Here is a 22,173-nt window from a genome sequence, read left to right as displayed (position 1 = left end):
ATACACTTTAAGTAAAAAGAAAGCCATGTATGAAGATACTCAGGAATTGTTTTTCCCAACAACTAAAATTAGTAATCTGGGTAAGACTACCAGAATTAACAAATAAAAATACAGAACACTCACTTAAATTTCAATTCCAGATAATCAGCAAGTATGTTTTTAGTATGTCTCATATATACTAAATCTCACACTTGTTATCTTGGCATCTTACATTTGATCTGGCAACCCTACAGCTGGAATTTTAACACTTTGGAATTATAAAATTATAAGAAAATTAAAGCCCAAATTAAAGACAAGTATATTGAGGGCCAGCAGATGGGGCAAGAGTTAAGGCAGCTGGATCCCACATGGTCAGCCACATGGTTTGAGTACCAGACCTGGTAGCTTGAGAAACACACTGGGCACAGGTGCATGTGTGCTCAAAGTCCCAAGAGGCAAATAGAGGAGAAAGGATTGTGGTGTGGCCATCCCCCCACGTCCCCAGGAGATGATTTCTTGTTTTCTCTCTCTCTCAATGTCTTTAGCAAGCACACATATCCTATAACAAAACTAAAAACTAAAAAAGAAATTTTAAAGAAGTAAAGCATATTTATATGGTTTCTGAAGATTACTGTTTGACACATTATGAACTACCTAACACATCTAATTACTGTTCAGCATAATAATTTTATATATGTAAATTGATATCAGCCACTTAAAACAGGAAAAACGAGAGAGATTTTATTTGTAGAACCAGGCTTAAATAAAAATGCAGGGCTAGACAAATTCTTGTAAAGAAACCTTCTTTCAGCCCTCATAGACACTGAAGCAAGTCTAATTACCTTCTACCAATGGAAACTAAATATAGGAAGAATAATTGAACTTTTACAATTTCTTCATTTTTACAGCAGTTGTATTTTCTTTTCCTTTAGTTGAAATTCAGACTTTAAAAATCCTCTCTTAGCCTAAGTCTTTAGAGGAAAATATTACATAAAAATCTGTGACTCATGTGGGAAATAGTGAAAAGCAAATAGGCAGTGTTATATCAAATGTTAATTAAAGACAAATAAAAATACAGAACACTCACTTAAATTTCAATTCCAGATAATCAGCAAGTATGTTTTTAGTATGTCTCATATATACTAAATCTCACACTTGTTATCTTGGCATCTTACGTTTGATCTGGCAACCCTACAGCTGGAATTTTAACACTTTGGAATTATAAAATTATAAGAAAATTAAAGCCCAAATTAAAGACAAGTATATTGAGGGCCAGCAGATGGGGCAAGAGTTAAGGCAGCTGGATCCCACATGGTCAGCCACATGGTTTGAGTACCAGACCTGGTAGCTTGAGAAACACACTGGGCACAGGTGCATGTGTGCTCAAAGTCCCAAGAGGCAAATAGAGGAGAAAGGATTGTGGTGTGGCCATCCCCCCACGTCCCCAGGAGATGATTTCTTGTTTTCTCTCTCTCTCAATGTCTTTAGCAAGCACACATATCCTATAACAAAACTAAAAACTAAAAAAGAAATTTTAAAGAAGTAAAGCATATTTATATGGTTTCTGAAGATTACTGTTTGACACATTATGAACTACCTAACACATCTAATTACTGTTCAGCATAATAATTTTATATATGTAAATTGATATCAGCCACTTAAAACAGGAAAAACGAGAGAGATTTTATTTGTAGAACCAGGCTTAAATAAAAATGCAGGGCTAGACAAATTCTTGTAAAGAAACCTTCTTTCAGCCCTCATAGACACTGAAGCAAGTCTAATTACCTTCTACCAATGGAAACTAAATATAGGAAGAATAATTGAACTTTTACAATTTCTTCATTTTTACAGCAGTTGTATTTTCTTTTCCTTTAGTTGAAATTCAGACTTTAAAAATCCTCTCTTAGCCTAAGTCTTTAGAGGAAAATATTACATAAAAATCTGTGACTCATGTGGGAAATAGTGAAAAGCAAATAGGCAGTGTTATATCAAATGTTAATTAAAGGGATGTGGGGCATTCAAAAGTGGGAAAGACCTCAACTATAAACTTTCTATCTCTCCATATTATTAAGATCTGCAAAAAATCTGAGCTTATTAAATATTGTAATCTAGAGTTATACTGAAGAGGAGTTTACTGATTCTTACCTCAACCAGATCAGTTTTCTATTTCAAGCTAGCTTACTGAGAAAACATTAGCATGTAAACTATGAAAGGTATTGGAGATTTCCAAAGTCTCATATTTAGTTTTTTTTTTTTCAAGTTTATTTCATGAGAGGGAGATAAGGTAGGAATGGGGGGAGACAGGCACACCAACTTGGTCTTCACACCATGATCCACCCATAGCCCTAGGCGGTCTGGATCATGGGCACATGCACACATGCCCAATGTGCACAGGAAAGCCTTTGGATAGGAACCTAGGACCTTCCCATGTAGATTCAACATTATAGAGTGTGGTGTTACTGCTGTGCCACCATTACTGGCCCTAAAACACCATATTCAATCTAGTTGACTTCTAGCAGGATTTTGAACATATTATGTGAGTCATTTTGTCACTTTAATGACTGATTTTAATATAATGAAGCATTTCAATGTATCTTTTTTATGGCCTTTCATATGAAATGAAATTAAAAACTCAGAAAACTCCAAACAGCTTTTTGATTATTTTGAATGAATCAGATAGTGGTAGAGTTTCTAATTTCTCGTTTCTAATTTCTCTTTTAAGAGGGCGGTCCATTTCGGTTTTTCTGTAGTGTATCTATAATTATTTTCATGTGTCATCTTAAATATTAGTAATAAAGATGTTGGGTCCGTAGGTGGCATGGTGGTTAAGGCTCTAGATCTCACATGGCAGACTCTGGGGTGAGTCCCAGACTGGCTTCTTGAAAAATACCCTGGGTGTGTGTGCCCATGCGTGCCCAAAATTCTGAGAGGAGAATGGAGGAAAAGAGATTGCAGTATGGCCATCTCCCCTTGGGTGGTGATTTCTCACTTTCTCTCAAGTCTCTGGCAGGCACATGCACCCTATGTCAAACATCTAAAAAAAAAAACAAATTGATATGCATTTTACTTTGAGATGTTGGTTTGGAAGTCTGAGTCTTTGTCATTGTCATCTTTGGTTTTGGTTCATATTATTTCTTTTTGCTACTGCCTTTGAGTAAATGATGTTGAGAGAGAATTTATAAATCAAAGCAATTATTACAAAGCTGAGTCTTTCCATTGTGAGGAATAGAAACTTACCCTGCCTGCTTCCCTTATTCTGACTTATTTATTCAGCATTCATTTATTAAGTGCCTACCAAAGACTTAGGCACCAGGGTAACAAAAATAAATAAAAACCGATCATGGTCCATCTGGAGTTGGCAATCAAGAGGTGTGGATATTTAGACATAGATACAGGTTCATTGAATCAGTAGAGTGGATGCCTTGAAAACCTATTAATTAAGGAAGGAAAAGAGAGAAGATATTTCTTTTTTGATCATTTTGTTTTGTTTTGTTTTTAAATTGCCAGAGCATGTGTGCTTAACAGATAAAGAAGGAGCACTTCCCAATGGGGTGTGGTCACACTCTAATTCCTTCTCTATTTCTCTATCCTGATGGGATTTTAGACATGCACACACATGGCATGGAATGTTTTTCAAGGTACTTGGGACAGAATTGAAACTGCAGTCTTTCATGGGGGGATCCAGCTCCCTTAATCGCTTGGCTACAGGGGCAACCTGGAGGAGATTTCCACAATAACTCTTTGCGAGCTCAGAAATGGGAGTGGAAATTCACCCTATAGAAATCGAAAATGAAAAGAATACTTGACTGGGACAAGCAGGTGGTGTAATGGTTATGTTGCTGAACTCCCATATTGTTGACTGTGGTTCAAGTGCTGGACTCGGCTTAAAACTCACACTTGGGCATGTGTGTGTGTGTGTGTGTGTGCCCAAAATCCCAAGAGGAGAATAGAAGAGAAAGTGATTGCCATGTGGCCATCCCCCCAGAGGATGATTTCTCACTTTCTGTCTCTTCGTCTTTCTCTGCCTCTCCAGTGAGTATACACACCCTATGGCAAAATTTTCTCTTTAAAGATAAATGCATGAATACATAAATATATAAATAAGAATACTTGATTATATGGGGAATTCTGAGTTGAGTTTTTGACATAAGTTTAAATGTGGAGTGATAGGTCTTTTAGACCAGTAGTTCCCAAATAACAGTTTGTGAACCTCTTTTAGTAGTTGCATAGAGGTTTATTGAAAATACAGCTTGCCAGAAATACTGTGGAGATTTTGGTAGATTAAATCTAGGAAGGATCTGGGAATGTGTGTTTTGAAATAGCTTCTCAGTTGAATCTGATTATCAGTGAGGTTCAACATCAACTTCAGTAAAAATCCAGGAGAGAGAAGCTACATAGTAGTTGAAGTTACAGAAATGGTCGTGAGTTCCCAGGGAGAACATGGAAAGTGAATAAAGCACAAGACCAAGGATGAAGCACTGTAAGGAATATAGTGTGTTCACAAGCTGAAATGTGTATTTATTTAAACTTGCTAAATTGTAGGTTGGTAACCCTCGTTTCTGAGTTCTTATGGAGGAAAAGAAGAGTATATGACAAACACTTTTAGATTTCTACTCATGTTTATGCTTTATTCCAGAGAGGATTAATCAAGTTTTAAGTTTGTCCTATCTCAAAAAGATTTCTTTTATATATTTCCAGAGGAGGTATAATCACAGAATCCACTATAGAAAGAGAAATTGACCTTCTTGAATAGAGAAAAATGAAAAAAGTAGGATATCAGAAAAGAAAATTAATATTAACTCAATTTTATATAACAAAAAAATGCTCCATTATACACTTATTAGATGGAATTAGGATATTAATTTATTGAAATGACCTTTATACTTGAGAACAAAACTATTACAGTCTCTCAGAAACAAATCCTTCCTTTTTAGCCATTCCTATTTCTAATGTTATTACTGTTGTTGTGATCGGTGCATCTTCTGTTCTTAGGTGACTATAAACTTATGTTAATGGAAGCATGTGTTGTTATAAAAAGGAACAAAATAACAATTACATAATTTGAATTGGTATAAAAATTAATTGTCTTTTTTAAAACCCATATTCAAAGATGGAATAACTTTGTTGACCATAAGGATTTTTAAAATACATATATTATTAAAATTTATTTAGACATGGAGTTATGGTTGAATTTTTTGCTTTGAATGGTTGTGTGAAATTAGGATATATTCACTCTCCTTTGAGGTACCAAGTGACCTTTTTTATTCATTGATGATCAACATTAAAGAGTCAAATTTTAGAGAGGGCATGAGTCCATGTAAGACTCTCATTACTTCTGCCATCAGTTATAAATTCAGGGCCTTACCCAAACTACCTTCAAGTTCATAATACACTAGAAGTACTCAGAAAACTTGTGGAAAACTATTATACTCAAAATTACAGTGTATTATAACTAAAGAATACAGATTATAGCTAGCCAAGGGAAGAAGCACAAATGTAGAGTTCAAAAATACCAAACATGAAGTTTCCTTTATCCTCTCCCTGTGGAGTCAGGATGTTTGTTACCTTTCTGGCATTGGCATGATAATACACATGGAGTATTACACCTTAGGAAGTTCACCCCGGCTTTCTCGCCCAGAATTTTTTTTTGAGACTCAATCACATTGCCTGTGTAGCTGACCTTTTAGTCTTCTGCATCTTTGTAGGTAGAACTAATACTGCATAAACCAAAGCCTCCATCATAAATCACATTGTTAGACTGCTCAGTGCCTAGGTCTCCATGTAAATAAAATCCTTCCACTGGGCATGGCATTCCCTGGGCCTAGAGATTACCTCCTGCTAGCCAGTGGGCAAAGGTCAGATTTTTCTTCGTGTAAGGTTAATTCTTCACCACACACTACTTTTTCAGAAAGCAGATGAGGCCAAACTTGAACAAGGGTTCACAAAATAGACTTTACAAACAATGGTGAATGACATGGGCCCTTATTATCCACAGGATTAAGTTAAAACAGTTTTGTCCTAGTCTTCTATTGCATTACTAACAGAAATATCTGAGACTGAGTGATTTATAAAGAAATAGAGGTTTATTTGACTCATGATTCTCATGGCTAGAAAATCACGAAGCATAGAACTGGAGTCAGATTGGGCTATATCACAACATAACTGACAGAGCAGAAAGGATGGTAGGCGCTTACAGGGAGACCAACCTGGGGAAACCAGTTCCTTTTATAACAACCCACTCTTGTAAGAACTTACTTCTTCTCAGGAGAACTAGAACTCACTCAGTCTCTTGTGAATTAGTACTAATCCATTCAGGAGGCCAGTGATTCCATGAGCCAGTCACTACCCACTAGGCATCACTACCTCCCAATGACTTTACAAATTGGTGGCAAATTCCAAAACATGAACCTTGGGGGGGGGAGACAAACCATTACACAAACCATAACAGTTTTACTCAAGATCACCTTTCATATTCTGGATCTCACTCAACTTGTCCTTTTGTAAATTCCCTGCTCCCATCTCTTGGGCATGCCAGGTACTGTTCTGTGTTGGAACTTTTACTCATACTACATTGTTTGACGTATTTTCTCTTAATCTGTTGATTTGGTTGAGTCCATCCTGTCTATAGCACCCAGCCTGGTTCCCATCTCCTGTGGAAGGTCATGTTTACCACTTGAACCCTTTTGCTATCATTTCCTTCACTGCCTTCCTGTAGCTAACATGACCCATAAAATTTATTTGGCTGTTAGCATACTGTTTTCTTACATTGATATTTATTCCTATATCTTGTTTTTATAAGTATACCTTAGGCCTCTTGCAGTTGAAGGATGTAATGGACTGTGTCCCATACCTTTTTGATTCCCTAGGTCTTATTATAACACCTCGTCCATAACAAATGTCATGTAAGTGTATAAATGATAAACTTTCATATTGTACAACTAGGGATATATTATTCAAATGAATGAATTAAAGAATCTTGTAAATATAGTCTGAATTATAATTTCTAAGGTAATGGTAATTCAAGAAAGTTTTATAGTTATTTTTGGCAATTTACTGAAGACATCTACAAACATAAAGGTCAACAAAATGCTGAAAAGTACTAAGAGAAGTATTGCCATTCTGCTCCTACCTCCGGGCCTTTGCACATCCTTTCCTCACTGACTGCAGTACTCTTTCTGTAAATATTTGTTCTTTTACCGAGAGAGACAAAACCACAAAACCTAAAATATTAGCTGTTTTCTCACTTGCTCAGTTTTGTTTTCCTTTTTTCATAGTACTTTTCACTGACCAACATTATATATGTGTTTGTTAATATCTTTTCTTCCTTGCTACTAGAAATATAAGCTCTGTGGTGTTGGAGCTTTGTATCTTCTACATCTAGAATAGTGCCTACTTCTTAGTGCTCAGAAAAATATTTGTTGAATATCCGAACGAATTCATATTATACAGCAAATGGGAAGCTTACATGTTCATGACCATTTAATTTTTTCTATCAATTTAAGAATATATTCGAGTTTGAATAATTTCAATGAGAAGCATTTATAATAGTTGAAAAAGTGATAGACTATTTTCTAAAATTATAAGAAAATTATTCAGCTTCTAAAACAACTATGGAGTATGCATAAGATACAAATTAATAAAATTATAAAATGTAATGATTAGGTAAAGATAGGCATGTATATCAAATCCTGATTTTATAAGAGACATTCCTTAAAGATTTTTGAAAAAGTAAAGAGGGACCACCAGTTAGCGTAATGGCTGTGTCGCTGGACTCCCACGTAGTTGACCACTAGACTCCCACGTAGTCGTCCCGGACCCAGTGGCTTAAAACTCACAGCGGGTACATGTGCATGCGTGCCCAAGATCCCGAGAGGAGAATGGAGGAGAAGGGATTGCAGCGTGTCCATCCACCCTGGAGGGTGATTTCTCTCTTTCTGTCTGTCTCTCTCTCTCTCTCTGTCTGGCGAGCGCATGCGCCCTTATAGCAAAAACCTCTTTAAAAAAAAAAAAGAAAAATGAAAAGTAAAGAAAGTAATTTTTACATGATGGATAATAAGTATGATGCTCTTCCTTAAAATTATTATGTACTTCCAAAAGGATTTAAAGGACTGTTTTGATGAAAATCACAATTAATAATGTAGAAAAATAATTAGGAAATCCATGCAAAGTTAGTAATATACCTACCTTTGGAATATAACAGCATGAAGTTAGGTTATTGTGCTTCATTCTAACGGGGGTAGCATGTTTATTATTGCCTGTTGATAACAGCTCCAAGAGTATCAAAGTCCCCAATTGAATATTTATTTTGGGAAAATGAGCAGTTAGCAACCCTGAGAATGAAGGCATATTCAAACATAGCCATGAGATATGGATAGTTGTGTCTGGAGTCTAAAAGTAATCTCAGATATTTGACATAGTCGTCTCTAACTCTGACCTGAATTCCATAGTCTCTGGGAAATCTAGGCAGTGCCTGCAGACTGCAGTGCCTCCTAGTCTTCTAGTCCCAAAGAAATGCTTTATTCTATTGAATTATTTCCCACTCCCATCCCAGTGCTTCCTTCAAGAGCAAGGCACTCAAGACAAATAGTGAGTGGTCTGTAACTATCTCCTTTCCCCTCATTTCCTTTATCTTTAGTTCTCCTCATTATCATCACTTTACCTGAAGATACTTCTTTTGAGGCTAGAATATGGCTTACATTTTTTTACCTTTGCACCAGGTTTTGATTCTGAGGCATTTGGCATCTAGAATGTGCAGTGTCTGGGAAGCAGCTTGCTTACAATGTGATGTGGTTGAGGTGCATTTTTTTGCTTCCATGTTGCTGCACTTACATTATGTTTTTATGTTTTTGATTTACTGTTTCTAGCTCATGATTTTAGTAGCATGCTTGAAACTAGAATGCACTTTGTGTTTTTCCCTTTCATCTCCGCCCCTTGTATTTTTGACAAACATCAAGGTGAATAAATCAGACCCACCACTGCAAACCCATCTGTTTTCAGGGACATGTAAGCAGAACAGTTTGTGATGTCTTACTATCCAACATAGAACTAAAGGAGGATCCCTGTGGAGTAAGAATAGAAGGCACGTAGTAAGGTCAACAGTTGTTTAAGGTTTAAATCATTTATCTGCTGACTGTGGTGAGGGTCGTCTACCCTGGCATTTTTAATGGCACTGACAGATCAGCATGGTACTTAAAAGATGAAATGTTTTTTGGTAGATGTAAAGTGGAAGTGCTGCTTATACACTCATTGTATTTGACAATAGTGATTAACAAGAAAAGATGTCACAGTTTTTAAAATATGGCAGATCGAGGTACAGACAAGGTGTTTATTTGTCAGGATATTACTTTTCACTTTGGCTGCTAAGGTCACGTGTGAAAACAGTCATCCTCACTAAAATATCTTGCCAGTTGTTGACAGCCCAGAAATTGTTTCATAAAAAATAATAGGCTGTGGCCATCCAGATCTGTCTTCCTAATGCTTGCTGACATCCATTTCTTTCTCACAATAAGCAAGTAAGTGATGATTCTCTTTGAATAGGAATTAGGAGAACTGCAAAGAGGTTGGGGTATATACATTACATTGGAAGAACACTTCTCATAATCCTCTGGATAGCAGGCTCTAAACTGAATCCACTTTAAAATGATCAGAAGTTAAGCAGACCATGTATGCCTTTTTTAAAAGGTTTTTTCCTTAGAGCAATATGTTTGCCAGAGAGAGTTAGAGACAGTGAGAGGGAAAGTGAGAAATCACCTCCCAGGGTGGTTGACCATACTGCAGTCCCTTCTCTTCCATCCCTTCCTCCTGGGATTTAGGGCACACATGCACATGTGCCTGGCATGATTTTCAAACTGCCTGGCCTGGGAGTCAAATTGTGGTTAGCCAGCTGGGACTCCAGCACTTTAACCACCATGCCACCTGCTGGCCTTGCCACTTATACCTTTTAGAGGTAGTTTTAAACTGATCTTCCACAAGCTGAAGTCGTGACATATTTTTTTTCATGTTTTTATGTAATAATGACTTTTCTGACAACCCAATATATCCTCTATTGAACCATGGATTTCATCACTAGAGATTTATGTCTTTTTTGAGGATAAGTTTACTCTTATGACTTAAAGGTTTGGAAATTAAAGAGGATCTTAGGTAAGTAAAGTTTCTTTGTTGGGCCATGAGCCCTAGTGTTTAAGGGAGCCGGCTGTCTCATGGCCAACCAATTGGTTTGAATCCCTGACCTAGGCATGCGCATGGGCATTATTCTCAAAATCTTGGAAAGATGGAGAAGTGGAGAAGACAAAATTGTGGCATGACCATGCCCCATTTAGGGGTGCTTTCTCACTCTCTCTGTCTTTGTCTATCTCTCATCGATGAGAACATGAGCCCTCTGACAAACTGAAAACAAAATCCAGGTTTCATTGTAGTAGCAGTATTAGGAGTGTGCGGGTGTGGAGGAAAAAACTCAGTATTTTAGACTTTATTACAAACCTGTCACTAATTTGTGGTCTGGATTAGCTTTTGTGTATGGCCCAACTTAAGGCAGGAGAGAGAATGATCTGAAGGATTTTGTCTAAAAATTACTTTCTTGGTGCCGATGGTCCAAAAGTGAGGTATACAGTTGAAACAATGGCATTTGTCTTTTCACAATCATGACTTCCAGCCCTTCTGATTCCTAGAAGCTAAATTTTAAAGTAATGCTGAAAATAGTGACTTCTCTGGTAAATTTAGCTTCTAACCTACCCTGCCTGTCCTCATCTACTTCTAAATATGTGGATTATTTGTAAAGATGGGGCCAGATTGAGCATCAGTTGATAAAAAGCATACTTGATCCAAATAATCATTCACTTTTTCTTTTCTAGAGGATTAATACAAATAAGGATAATTAATACAAGTAAGGATAATTTTGGACACAAGGTACATAGTAGGAAATTAAGACAAGGGCTATATGTATTAATATGTCATCATACTGCAAATTTCTAGGGGAATTGATTTCAGAATCAGTGTTTATAATGTCCAAAGAAAAACAATTGTTTATTTGATTGAAGTATACAAACACTGAAGGATGTCTATAAAGTGTATATTTTACCAAATGGTTTAAACGGTTAAATACTGATTTTTACAGAAAATAATAAATATTATAGTATCATTAATATTGTTTATTCTAATGTTATTGAGACAATGTGCTAAGCACTTTACATACATTATTTCATTCTAAGTAACCTTAGGCATTTTACAGAGGAGGCAACTGGAATTTAGCAAGATTCAATAACTTGCCTGAGATCCAGTTTGTACTAAGTGACGAAAGCATCATAATGACACTCTGGAACAGAATGGGAGGTGGACTTTACTACTGAGAAGTAAACTGGGGGAGAAATTGTGGGTCTGGATATTGGTGAAGTAGGTGTATATGAAAAAATGACTTCTTCCCTCTTTAATTCTGGAAGCAATTGGTAGAACTTAGGAAGAACCTTCTTCGAGGAGCCTAAAATGGTTGCATGTCAGTTGGGATTGTGCTTTAAAATATTCTTAGCCAATAAAAATAAAATCTTTTCACATGAAACCTTTTAACTCTAGATATTAGGATGGTGAATTAGCCTCTTTTTTCTTTTCACTCTATTCATCTTATTTCTTATAAAACTTGTACTACAATCACAATAAGTCTGAAAAGAAAGAAATTCATATTGAAGAGAAAAATGTTTTTTTCTTCCTTTTGGAAAGTGTTAAATGGTGACTCCTTGACTCAGATATTTGTCAAATAAGTGAGTGTGTGAATCTGGAGGATTACATGTGGTTTCCTGAAATACAGAATGTTCGTACTTCTCAACTGTTACAGAACATTGGGATGTGTAAGAAGAGTGTGCTAAAAGTTCAAAAAGAACTGTGGCCAGTGGCATGTTCACCCATGAAGTAGCTCAGAGATACCAATGGTAACATTTTTATTGGTCATCTTTTAAAACAGTTTATAAAATGAAATATTACTGTATGGACAAAGAACCCTTGTGTTGAGGAAATCTGTGCAATGAAAAATTTGTCTACCTGGTTACCAGATCTTTATTTTATTTTTATTTATTTATTTTTTTTGAGAGGATTTTGCTATAGGGCGCTCGCCAGACAGACAGAGAGACAAAGAAATAGAAAGCGAAAAATCATCCCCCGGGGGGATGGCCATGCTGCAATCCCTTTTCCTCCATTCTCCTCTAGAGATCTTGGGTACGCATGCACACGCGCCTGGCGTGAGTTTTAAGCCACCGGGTCCTAGACGCGAACCGCAGTTGACTATATGGGAGTCCAGCAACATAGCCATTACGCTAACTGCTGGTCCCATCAGATCTTTATTCTTAGCTCCAGACAAACTAAAACAAACATTTCCTTATATATATTTTATACATTACCTTTTTACTCACCTTGTCGGATACACCCACCCCACCCCCAATTTTTATCATTAGAAACTGCATTTACCAGGACCAGTAGATGGCATAGTGGTTACGTTTCTAGACTCCCACATGGCCTACTGCAATTCAAGTCCTGACTGGTGGCTTGAAACTCACCAGGCACATGTGCATACACCCAAAATCCCAAGAGGAGAATGGAGGAGAAGGGATTTCGGAGTAGTCATCCCCCCAAGGGGTGACTTCTCACTTTCTGTCTTTGTCTCTCCAGCAAGCATACGCATCCTATAGCAAAATCTCTCTCTCAAAAAAGAAAAAAGAAACTGTATTTATCTTGACAAACATAAACTTTTCTATGTATCTTTTTACTTAGGATTATTAGTTTTTTTTTTTTTTTTCTTATGAGAGAGAGAAGGAAAGAGAGAGATAGGAAGAGGCAGAAGAGAGACATTTATTTTTGACAGGGGCTCATGAAGTTGCAATTCCCCCACTTTAGCCTCCCAGAACCACAGACATGTGCCACTGACCCTGACTGTGTATGTTGGCCTGGGAACTGATCTTAGGTCTCCCTTGCAGTACCAGCCACACACAGTAGCACCTTACTGCATGTGCCACCTTGGCTGGGCCTAGTGTTCTGTTCCTGTAAGCCATCTGAATTTTCTCTAGACTTGATTTGTAATATGTTCAGTGAAGACTAACTTATCATAGGTTTGGTGTTTATTAGCAAATTTGGTACATTTCAGTTTGCTTTCTTTCTTATCCTACATGATACAAGATATAATTACTGCCTAGTACGAAATAGCTGAAATGAAAAAGGCAGCAAGAGAGGATACTGGTTTAACTTGGAGTTCATCATCTATCCTCTTTTTCTTACATACGTCTCAGCTGTAAAAGGGAGCTAAAATTCACTAACGTAACTAATATAGTAAACCTTTTTTTCCTTTCTTGATTTGAGACTGGAAGAGGGGGTTTGTTCAAATCTTTATGGAAGCAAGACATTAAACAATACTTTTAATTTGCAATTAGTAGTCTTTGATGCTTCTTTGAATTGCACAAATTTTTTTCATCATCAGGGTTGTTAGTTATCACATCCTATTTTCTTGACATTTAAACAGATAAAACAGACATTTCCAGGAATAAAAAAAAAATAGAGTAAGTGATTAATTGTTTTTTATAAGGTTTAGAATTTTACTCAGTTTTGAACTTTGGTTCCTGAATCTGTTTTTTAAAATCTATCTGTTTATCTTTAAAGCATATGTCATCTTAATATAGTATCTTGTAGGCTTTCTATTTTGTGGCATGAGTGGGTTGGGTAATTAACCTAGCAGGAGGGAAAAATTGATAATATTTTTACTTTTTAAATGAGTGTGATCTGAGTTTTCATTTACGAGATTGTCAAAGATTTAAAAATTAGTTGATATGTGGAACTAGGGCGAGTGTGGAGAAACACTCTTATACTGTTTGAAGTGTGTATTGGTAGTACAGCTCTGGAGGGGGTGAGTATTCTTATCAAAACTGGAAGTGCATGTACCCATTGACCTAGCAATTCTACTTCTAGGCTTCTGTCTTTGAATGTGTATGTATAATGGATGTATAAAAATGTTCTTTGCTTTTCGGTAATGAGTGAAGATACTCAGTATTTGTCAGGTAGGGACATATACTATTTGTCTTTCATTGCCTGGCTTATTTCATTTGGCATTATATCTGATAGATTCGTCCAGAAGTTGCAATTAAAAATGTTTTCTGTAACATTACTATATTAAATGAAAAATAATAAAAATAGATTATTAGGAAAATGCTAAATATGTTTTATCTATATCCAGATTCATCTCATTTTTTAGAAAAGAACTATTCCTAAAGAGAATAATATTCATGTATGTGTTTTGATTAGGAATATTCTATAAGTTAGCGTATTAAATGAAAGAAACAGTTTGTGTCTGGGGAGATGTGTATTTGTGTGTGCATAGCTTCCTTTTTTCAACCCCTCATATAAAATGCATGTACACACAAACCTCTGTGTGGATGTATGAAAGGGTATAAAAGAACCCATTGGTAGCACTTGACTGCAACTATTTTTTTCTGCTGTTTTAATTTTTTTACCATCTGAATATGTTATTTTTAACAACTGAAAAGAAAATTTAGCTTAATAACCAAGTTGTTTTTTTCCCCCTTTTTAGGACTCAGCCCAGGAGAGTGTTATTACTCGAGATATTCATCGTACATTTCCTGCACATGATTACTTTAAAGACACTGGAGGAGATGGTCAGGAATCACTCTACAAGATCTGCAAGGTCAGGCCCTACACCTTGCTTTTACTAACATATTTTACAGGGCTGTATTTTAGCAACCCACCTTAAAGATGTTTAGGGTTTTTTTTTTGTGTGTGTGTGGTCTCTATTTTTTTAAGGAATTATTTTCATTTAACTTTATTGTTTATTCATTTATTTATTTTAAGTTGACCAGAGAGAGAGAGAAAGAGAGAAAGCAAGCCGTCAGGTCTAGGGGCCACTGTTGGGCATGTGAGAATCCGGTGCCCTTAACCACCACACCACTTGCTGGCCCCTTGGTCTTTATTCCTATCTGCATTATCCTCAGTGCTGAACCTGGAAGGTGACTTTTTGGCTGCATGTGCTCAGTGCCTTCTCATGCAGAAGTAGCACGCTGCAGCCTCAGTTTAGCTCTCCTACTAACAAGAAGAACAAGTCTTCTCAAGCTGCAATATCAAAGTTCAGATGACTTTCAGTTAACTCTGTCCTTCTGACAAGGTCATGTAGCAGTTGTCTCAATTTTTTGACAGTAGGCAAGTGTAAGAATTCATACGGGATTTATTGTTGAAGAGTGGAAAGTTTTGTGATACTGTTGTTATACTCTGAGTTATGTCATGTGTCTTTGTACAATCTTCGTATCACATTTTGAAATCTTTTCTCTCCCTCATTATTAGTACACCTAAAAAAATCCTGATATTCAGTAAACGTGCTCTCTGCTCTGTCTGTCAGTAGAGAATAACTGTCAAGTTATTAATTTCTCAAGGTTATATCAGAAGTGCAGAATGTTGTATATTGGGGCATACTCTGATCATTCTTACCTACCATTCCAGTAGAGATTGTTAGAGAATGTGAACTGCACAAAAATCTCGTAATAGTATGGGGAAAGTAAACACCCTGGCTAATTTGTAAATTAGATAATTAGCTCTCGAATAATGAAATTTAGCCTTTTTTAACCAGTAGCAAAGATTAGATAGCAGCTAGTCAGAAGTATATTCACAAATTTATTTCATTTCATATTTATTGTTTTAGGAAAAAATAGCACTTACAAAAGCACTCGCCTACATATGGTAACCAAGTAGTGTTGACGTTTAACTCTGCAAATGGCACAGCTTTCATTAAAGTCCTTCTCGTATGTTGGCGGTTTTGCCTCATTCCCACTCTTGTCTTCTTTTTTCTTTGTTTCTCTCTCTCTCTCAAACTTTTTTTTAAATCTAACCATTTTGGAGGATTGTAAATATATCTTGATCGGAAGTCTATTTTTATATGGATGCATCATTCAGAGAAGAAATACACAAATAACTTAAAATCTGAGCATATATTGATCTCTGCAAAGCAATCATAATTGGTTTATAAAAGTACCAAAACTATAGGATACCGCAAAATAATATATAAATAATATAATTATCATGTACTTGTAAAAGGCAAAAGTAATTACTAAAGATGTTTTCTGCCTCATTTATGATCCTGCATGCTAATCAGCTTCTGGCTGTTTAAAGAAGATAAGAAAATTTATACAGTTTCTAAGTTTATTTAGAAGGATCTGGCTTGTTGCATGCAAAACATTTTTTCCCCTACCATTTAGTATCTTTTCAGCCAATCAGTAACTTTTCCTCAATTTTTCTCTGATTGATTCTTGATACTTTCTTCACTTAATTGAAACAGATGGCTCTGTGTGCTTACAGGCTCTGACTTATAATTTTGTTTCATTGTAGTAAAAATAGTATTTGTCTCATTATATAATATTTAGATGGGAAATATCTGAAGCATTATTAAACACACAAAAAGTTACTCCTTTGGAGGCTTTAAATAGTTGCTATTCTTTGCTTTGGTGTTGCAGATAATAATCCAACTTTGAGTTCATTAGAAGATACTCAGTATATTCCCACAGCTCATGTAGCTATTTTAGATTATCAGTGTACATTTTACAATATGATTAGACAGCTTAAAGCTCTTCCTGAGTGAAGAACATTATCTAACTGTAGATCAGAGATACTTTATTATCGAGAGTTATCTTTTTCTGAGAGAGAGAGAGAGGTTTTTTCCCTAGAGGGCACATAACCATTACACCATCTGCTGGTCCCTCCTTTGCTTTTTATATTCAGATTGGGCCATAGTGTTTTATTTTATGACCACCTTTCCTTACTTGTTTGTAAACTTTAAAGCCAGTTGGTATAGTCTCACTATTCTAACATTTTTATTTCTAGACTAGTATCTAGCATGATACCCACACTCAACAATTAAGTTTCATTCTGGATACCCCACACAGAACTAAATTAATGCTGATGCTTTGTTTCTAATCAGCCCTTGGACCAGCAGGTGATATTTGGTTATGTCGCTGGATTCCCGTGTTGTCTACCACGGCTTTAAACTCATGTTGGTGTGTGTGCATGCATGCCAATATCCCCAAAGGAAAATGGAGGAGAAGGGATTGCAGTGTGGTCATTCTCACTGTCTCTCTCTCTCTGTTGAGTGTATGCACCCTATAGCAAAAATCCCTCTTAAAAAAGAAGTATATAATTTTTAAATAAGGACAGTTTAGCCTTTTCTTTACCAAGCCTTGTTCTTTTTCTTGTCTTACTGCACTAATCACAGCCTCCAGTATAGTGTTAAAATGAAGCCATTTAGTCAACATCTTTGTCTTACTCCTGATTTAAAGGAAGTGCATCTACTGATTCACCAGGAGTGTTGCATCCTATTCACATTAGCAACATATTTATAGGCTTTTTTAAACACAGTACCTTACATGCATTATACTAATTTCACATTTATAGGGTACTTTAACATCTGTTACCTCATTTGTTTTTCTGCCAGTTCCTCATCAGTAGAACCTAGTAGAGATACAATATGCTGTGCTCTTAAAAGTGAGCAGAAATGATTAGGAACATTTTAATTATAATAAGTCTGGAAAGCAGCTCTAGTTTCAAGGATACAAGTCTGACTTTGTAGTTGAAAAGTTTTCTGTAGCTCTGGTGAAATGAGAAATGATCTGAATTGTCAGATTAGAGGGAAGACCGTTAAAAATTTACTGTCATGTTTAAATGGCCCTGTCAATTCCAGTTTCGCCTTTTAATATCTTGTTCAGAGTAAGAGGAAATAAAAGTGCTTCAAAGTTTCTTCAGTTGTCATACATTTATATGGGGATAGTTGAGCTGATGGTATAATATTAGAATTCATAGATTTCTACAAATGAAAGTTTTGCAAATGTATTGAAAGATTTCTGCAAATGAAAAGGTTTGATCCTTTCATCCCTGTATTTCCTATTAGGTCAAGAGCATATTTTAAAAGAATGTCCTTAAGAAGGAAGGAATATAGAATATACTGCCATCTCAAGTATCTTTGGCACTTTTCTAATTTATATGTGATATAAAAATCTGTTTTAAATTGGAAGAGCAGTTGATAAAGTTTAAAGGACTCTAGGCATCAGGGGATCTGGTTTTAGTTCAGATTTTTCACTAAGTAGATTTAAGACTTTGAGAAAACTATGTTTTGAATTATTTGCTCAGTAAGGGTATGGAGTCTGCTAAGATTGTAATCACTAGAGAGAGAGAGAGAGAGAGCAAGAGTGAGAGTGAGCACCACCCCAGAGGGTGTGGTTATATTGCAATTTCTTTTCCTCCATTTCTCCTTCCTGTCAGGATTTTGAACATGCACTTACATGTATCCAGTGTCTTCAAGCTACCAGAGGTCAGGCATCCAAACCAAGGTCAGCCATATGGGATCTGGCTCCCAGTGCACATTGCTTAGCCACTGTGCTACAAAATGCCCCTCAAGCATGTTTTTCTATTCTTTGTGAACATACCCTCTTTTCCTTCGGGTCTAGATAGCTTTGATTTATGGCAGCCAAGCCAGCTCTATGGCTTGGTGGCTAAGTAGCCAGATCCTACCATGCTGACCATAGAAACCCAGACCCAGAAGCTTAAAAAGCACAACAGGTAAATGTGTATGCATATCCAAAATCCCGAAATGAGGTAGAGATGAAGGAGAAGGGATTACAGTGTGACCATTTCCCATGGGGGTCACATTCTTTTTTCTCCCTGTCTTTGTTTCTCTTGCAAGAACACATGCCCTCTAACATACACACACAAAGAATTATAGTGGCCTTCTAAAGTGAATCCAGAAATGGGCTGCTGAGAAATCCTTTGAACCCCTGGGAAAGCAACTTCCTTAAAGAAAAATAAATTCTTCCAAGTCTTACATGAGGGTTGGAATACCTTCCTAATACTGATTGAAATAATCACAAATAATAGAAATTCATAAAGCCCTGTGGTTCATGCACTTCTGTACATGTTGTTATTTTATCCCTGCAGTTACTCCATAGGCAAAATAGAATTTCTTACATTTTATGTAAAAAACTCAGAAAAATTGAGGCTAGTAGGTGTCATAGTGGTTAAGGTGTCAGATCCCCCCACCCCCATGGCTGACAGTGGTTCTAGTCTTGGATCTGGCAGCTTGAAACTGATGCTGGGCATGTGTGCCTGGGTACCCAGAATCCTGAGAGGAAAATGGAGACCTGAAGAAATTTAGAAAAAATAAATTATTGGTCTAAAATTATATAGTCACTAAATAGCAGAGACTAACTAGAACCAATAACTTTTACTTACAGATTTTACATATTTAGAGACGTTTTATATTTATAGACTACTGCATAGATTCTGCAGTATGTCCAGAATACTATTATTATTATATATGTATATTGAACAAGAAGGATTATAGGTTATTATTTTTAATAAAATTATAAAAATTATAATTTATTATTTTTCTTACATTTTTCAGTCTGACTAATGTTTCCTCTTCTTATCCCTCACATCCACTCTCCATCACCCTCTCTCTACCATCCACTATCCTCCCTTAGAGTCTCTAACATTAACACACATTACACAAAATTTTAATTTAATATTAAATACTTTCCAGAAGGCCACCTGGTGGTGTGGTAGTTAAGGCAGCTGAATCTCACATGGCTAACTGTGTGGTTTGAGTTCTGGGCCCAGTGGCTTGAAAAACACACCAGGTGCAGGTGTGTGTGCCCAGAATCCCTAGAAGAAAATAGAAAGGGGAATACATCATGGCCATTCCCCTAAAAGGTGCTTTTTCTCTTTCATGTGTATGAGCCCTATGTCAAATTTAAAATAATAATAATAAATATATATTTATACATGCATAAATACCTCCCATGTACTAGAGACTATGTTGGCAACTTTTAAACACATATTACATAGTCTTGATAGTTATCCCGGCAATGAAAACTGTATCTCTGTTATTATACTTAGGCTTACAAATCCTCAGGAAATTGAAGTATTTACCGATATCACACAGGAAATTATGAAACTGGTATTCCTTTCAGGACAGGTCTTTCTAACCCCACAATCCATGTTTTTTGTATTTTGTTAGTTTTTCTCAATGTTAGAGGGATAACAAGTGTATCATAGCACCATCATCATAAGTGAAATACAAAGGGCTAGAAAATACTTAATTTGTCAAGCTCAGTACTGAAATGTGAAGAAGTGACCTTGTATTTCTTAAACATATAAATGTTTTATTAAAAATAATCATAAAGAGAAGATCAGGGACACCACTGAGTGTTTTACCAGTGTACATGGAGTTACTCGGGCTCCAAGCAAGGTAAATTTTAATTAATTTTTTCTGAGCCATCCAATACAAGATTACTGAGAAGATAGACCAAGGACATGCTGAGGGATACTGTTAAAGAAAAATTGACTTCATCTTTGGTGATTTCATCTGGATTTGTATAAACTGAAATTCCAGAAAAAAGTTATATTAATTTCAGCATACATGTAAGTTCTCATTCCTTTTTTAAAGATTTTAAAGGTTACGTGAATTACATACTTCAGAAAGCTCATGGAGAGGGCCAACCTTACAGCACAGTGGATAAATGCCGTGCAGGAGTCAGATCCCATATGGCTGACTACCGTTCAGGTGTTGAGTTACAAAACACTCTAAAGTGGGTCAGCTGGTGGTGTAGTGGTTAAGGCAACTGGATCCTACATGGCCAACTGTGTGGTTTGAATCCCGGTCCTGGCTGCTTGAAAAACACATGGAACACATGTGTGCACACACCCAAACTCCTAAGAGGAGGAGAAGGTAGGAAAAGGGACTATGGCATAGCCACCCCTAATGGAAGGTGTTTTCTCACTTTCTATCTCTCTCTCTCTGCTACCATATAGCAGATTTTTTAAAAACAAAGAAAAGAGAATAGAAAAGCACACCAGAGAAGTGTATATGTGCTCAGAATCTTGACAAGATGAATATGGAGGAAAAAAAGGGATTACAGCATGACCAGGTCCTGTTGGGGGGGTGATTTCTCTCTCTCTCTCTCTCTCTTGTTCTCTCTCTTTTAGCCCTCTTGTCAAAAGAAAAAAATCATATAAAAATGAAATTAATTTATTAATTTCATTAAATTTATAAATTAAATTTATTTATTATAAATTATTTTATTTTGGTGCAAAAAATTTTGATCCATGCAGATTTTCATAATACATGTTTTCCATTAACTTTTTTTTTTTCATTTTTTTTTTTTTGGAGAGATTTTCACTGTAGGGCGCGTGCGCTCGCCAGACAGACAGAGAGAGATATAGAGACAGAAAGCAAGAAATCACCCCCCAGGGGGGATGGTCACGCCGCAATCCCTTCTCCTTCATTCTCCTCTCGGGATCTTGGGCACGCACGCACACGCGCCCAGCGTGAGTTTTTTTAAGCCACTGGGTCCGGGACACGAACCGCGGTCGACTACATGGGAGTTCAGCGACATAGCCATTATGCTAACTGCTGGTTCCCTTCCATTAACTTTTTAAGGACTCCTTATATGGAGGATTGACACCATACTATCTTTAGTACTTTGGGTTTTTTTTTAAATAATTATTTTGTTTAACTTTATTTATTTACTTATTTATTTTTAATTTGACCAGAGAGGGAGAGGGAGGTAGGAAGAGAGGGAGGGAGAGAAAGTAAAGTGCCAGGTTCTGGATTCGAACCTCAGTTGGCCATGTGGGAGTCCAGCACCTTTACTCACCACGCCACCTACCAGCCCCTGGTACTTAGGGTTTATAAAGATTTTTGTAAGATTCTTGGGACTTTAATGATAATAAAAAATTATATCAAATTTACATCCTTTGTCTTTTCTTGGAATAGCCAACTGTAAGAAGACAGATTTTTTTTTCTTTTTAAATTTTGTGAGGGCACATGTGCTGGTTGGAGAAAAAAAGAATGAGCGAGAAAGCAAAAAAGCACCCCTTATGGTTTATGGTCATGCCACAGTCCCTTCTCGATTTCTTCTTCCTTTTCGGATTTTGAGCACATGTGCCCACACGAGCCTGATGTGTTTTTTAAGCTACTGGGTCCAGGACTCAAACCATGAGTTCATACTTGTGGGATCCAGTCAACTTAGCCACCAGGCCATGGGCTAGCCTGTCAGAATACTTTTTAATTAAAGCTTTTATCTTTATAAATAATAGTTTCATAAGGTCATCTTAGATTTCACTGTTGCCATTAAGAAAAACATTTATTTAGACTGGCTCTGCAGGGTAGCCATA

The 22,173-nt window shown here is 36.4% G+C and overlaps 1 protein-coding gene across 3 annotated transcripts in view; it reads left to right on the top strand.

Moving 5' to 3' along the window:
- Nucleotides 1-22,173, top strand: part of RABGAP1L (RAB GTPase activating protein 1 like) — a 762,391-nt gene that overhangs the window by 349,550 nt on the left and 390,668 nt on the right. For all 3 annotated transcript variants that reach the window (XM_006153335.3, XM_027773764.1, XM_027773765.1), the window contains one exon: nucleotides 14,537-14,650. In XM_006153335.3, coding sequence (XP_006153397.1) covers nucleotides 14,537-14,650 — 114 coding nt within the window. The remainder of the gene's footprint in view (nucleotides 1-14,536; nucleotides 14,651-22,173) is intronic.

Source organism: Tupaia chinensis, unplaced genomic scaffold (assembly GCF_000334495.1).
Source record: "Tupaia chinensis unplaced genomic scaffold, TupChi_1.0 Scaffold000369_1, whole genome shotgun sequence".
In the NCBI taxonomy this organism is placed as follows: Eukaryota; Metazoa; Chordata; class Mammalia; order Scandentia; family Tupaiidae; genus Tupaia; species Tupaia belangeri.
This window is presented reverse-complemented; position numbering and strand designations above follow the sequence as displayed.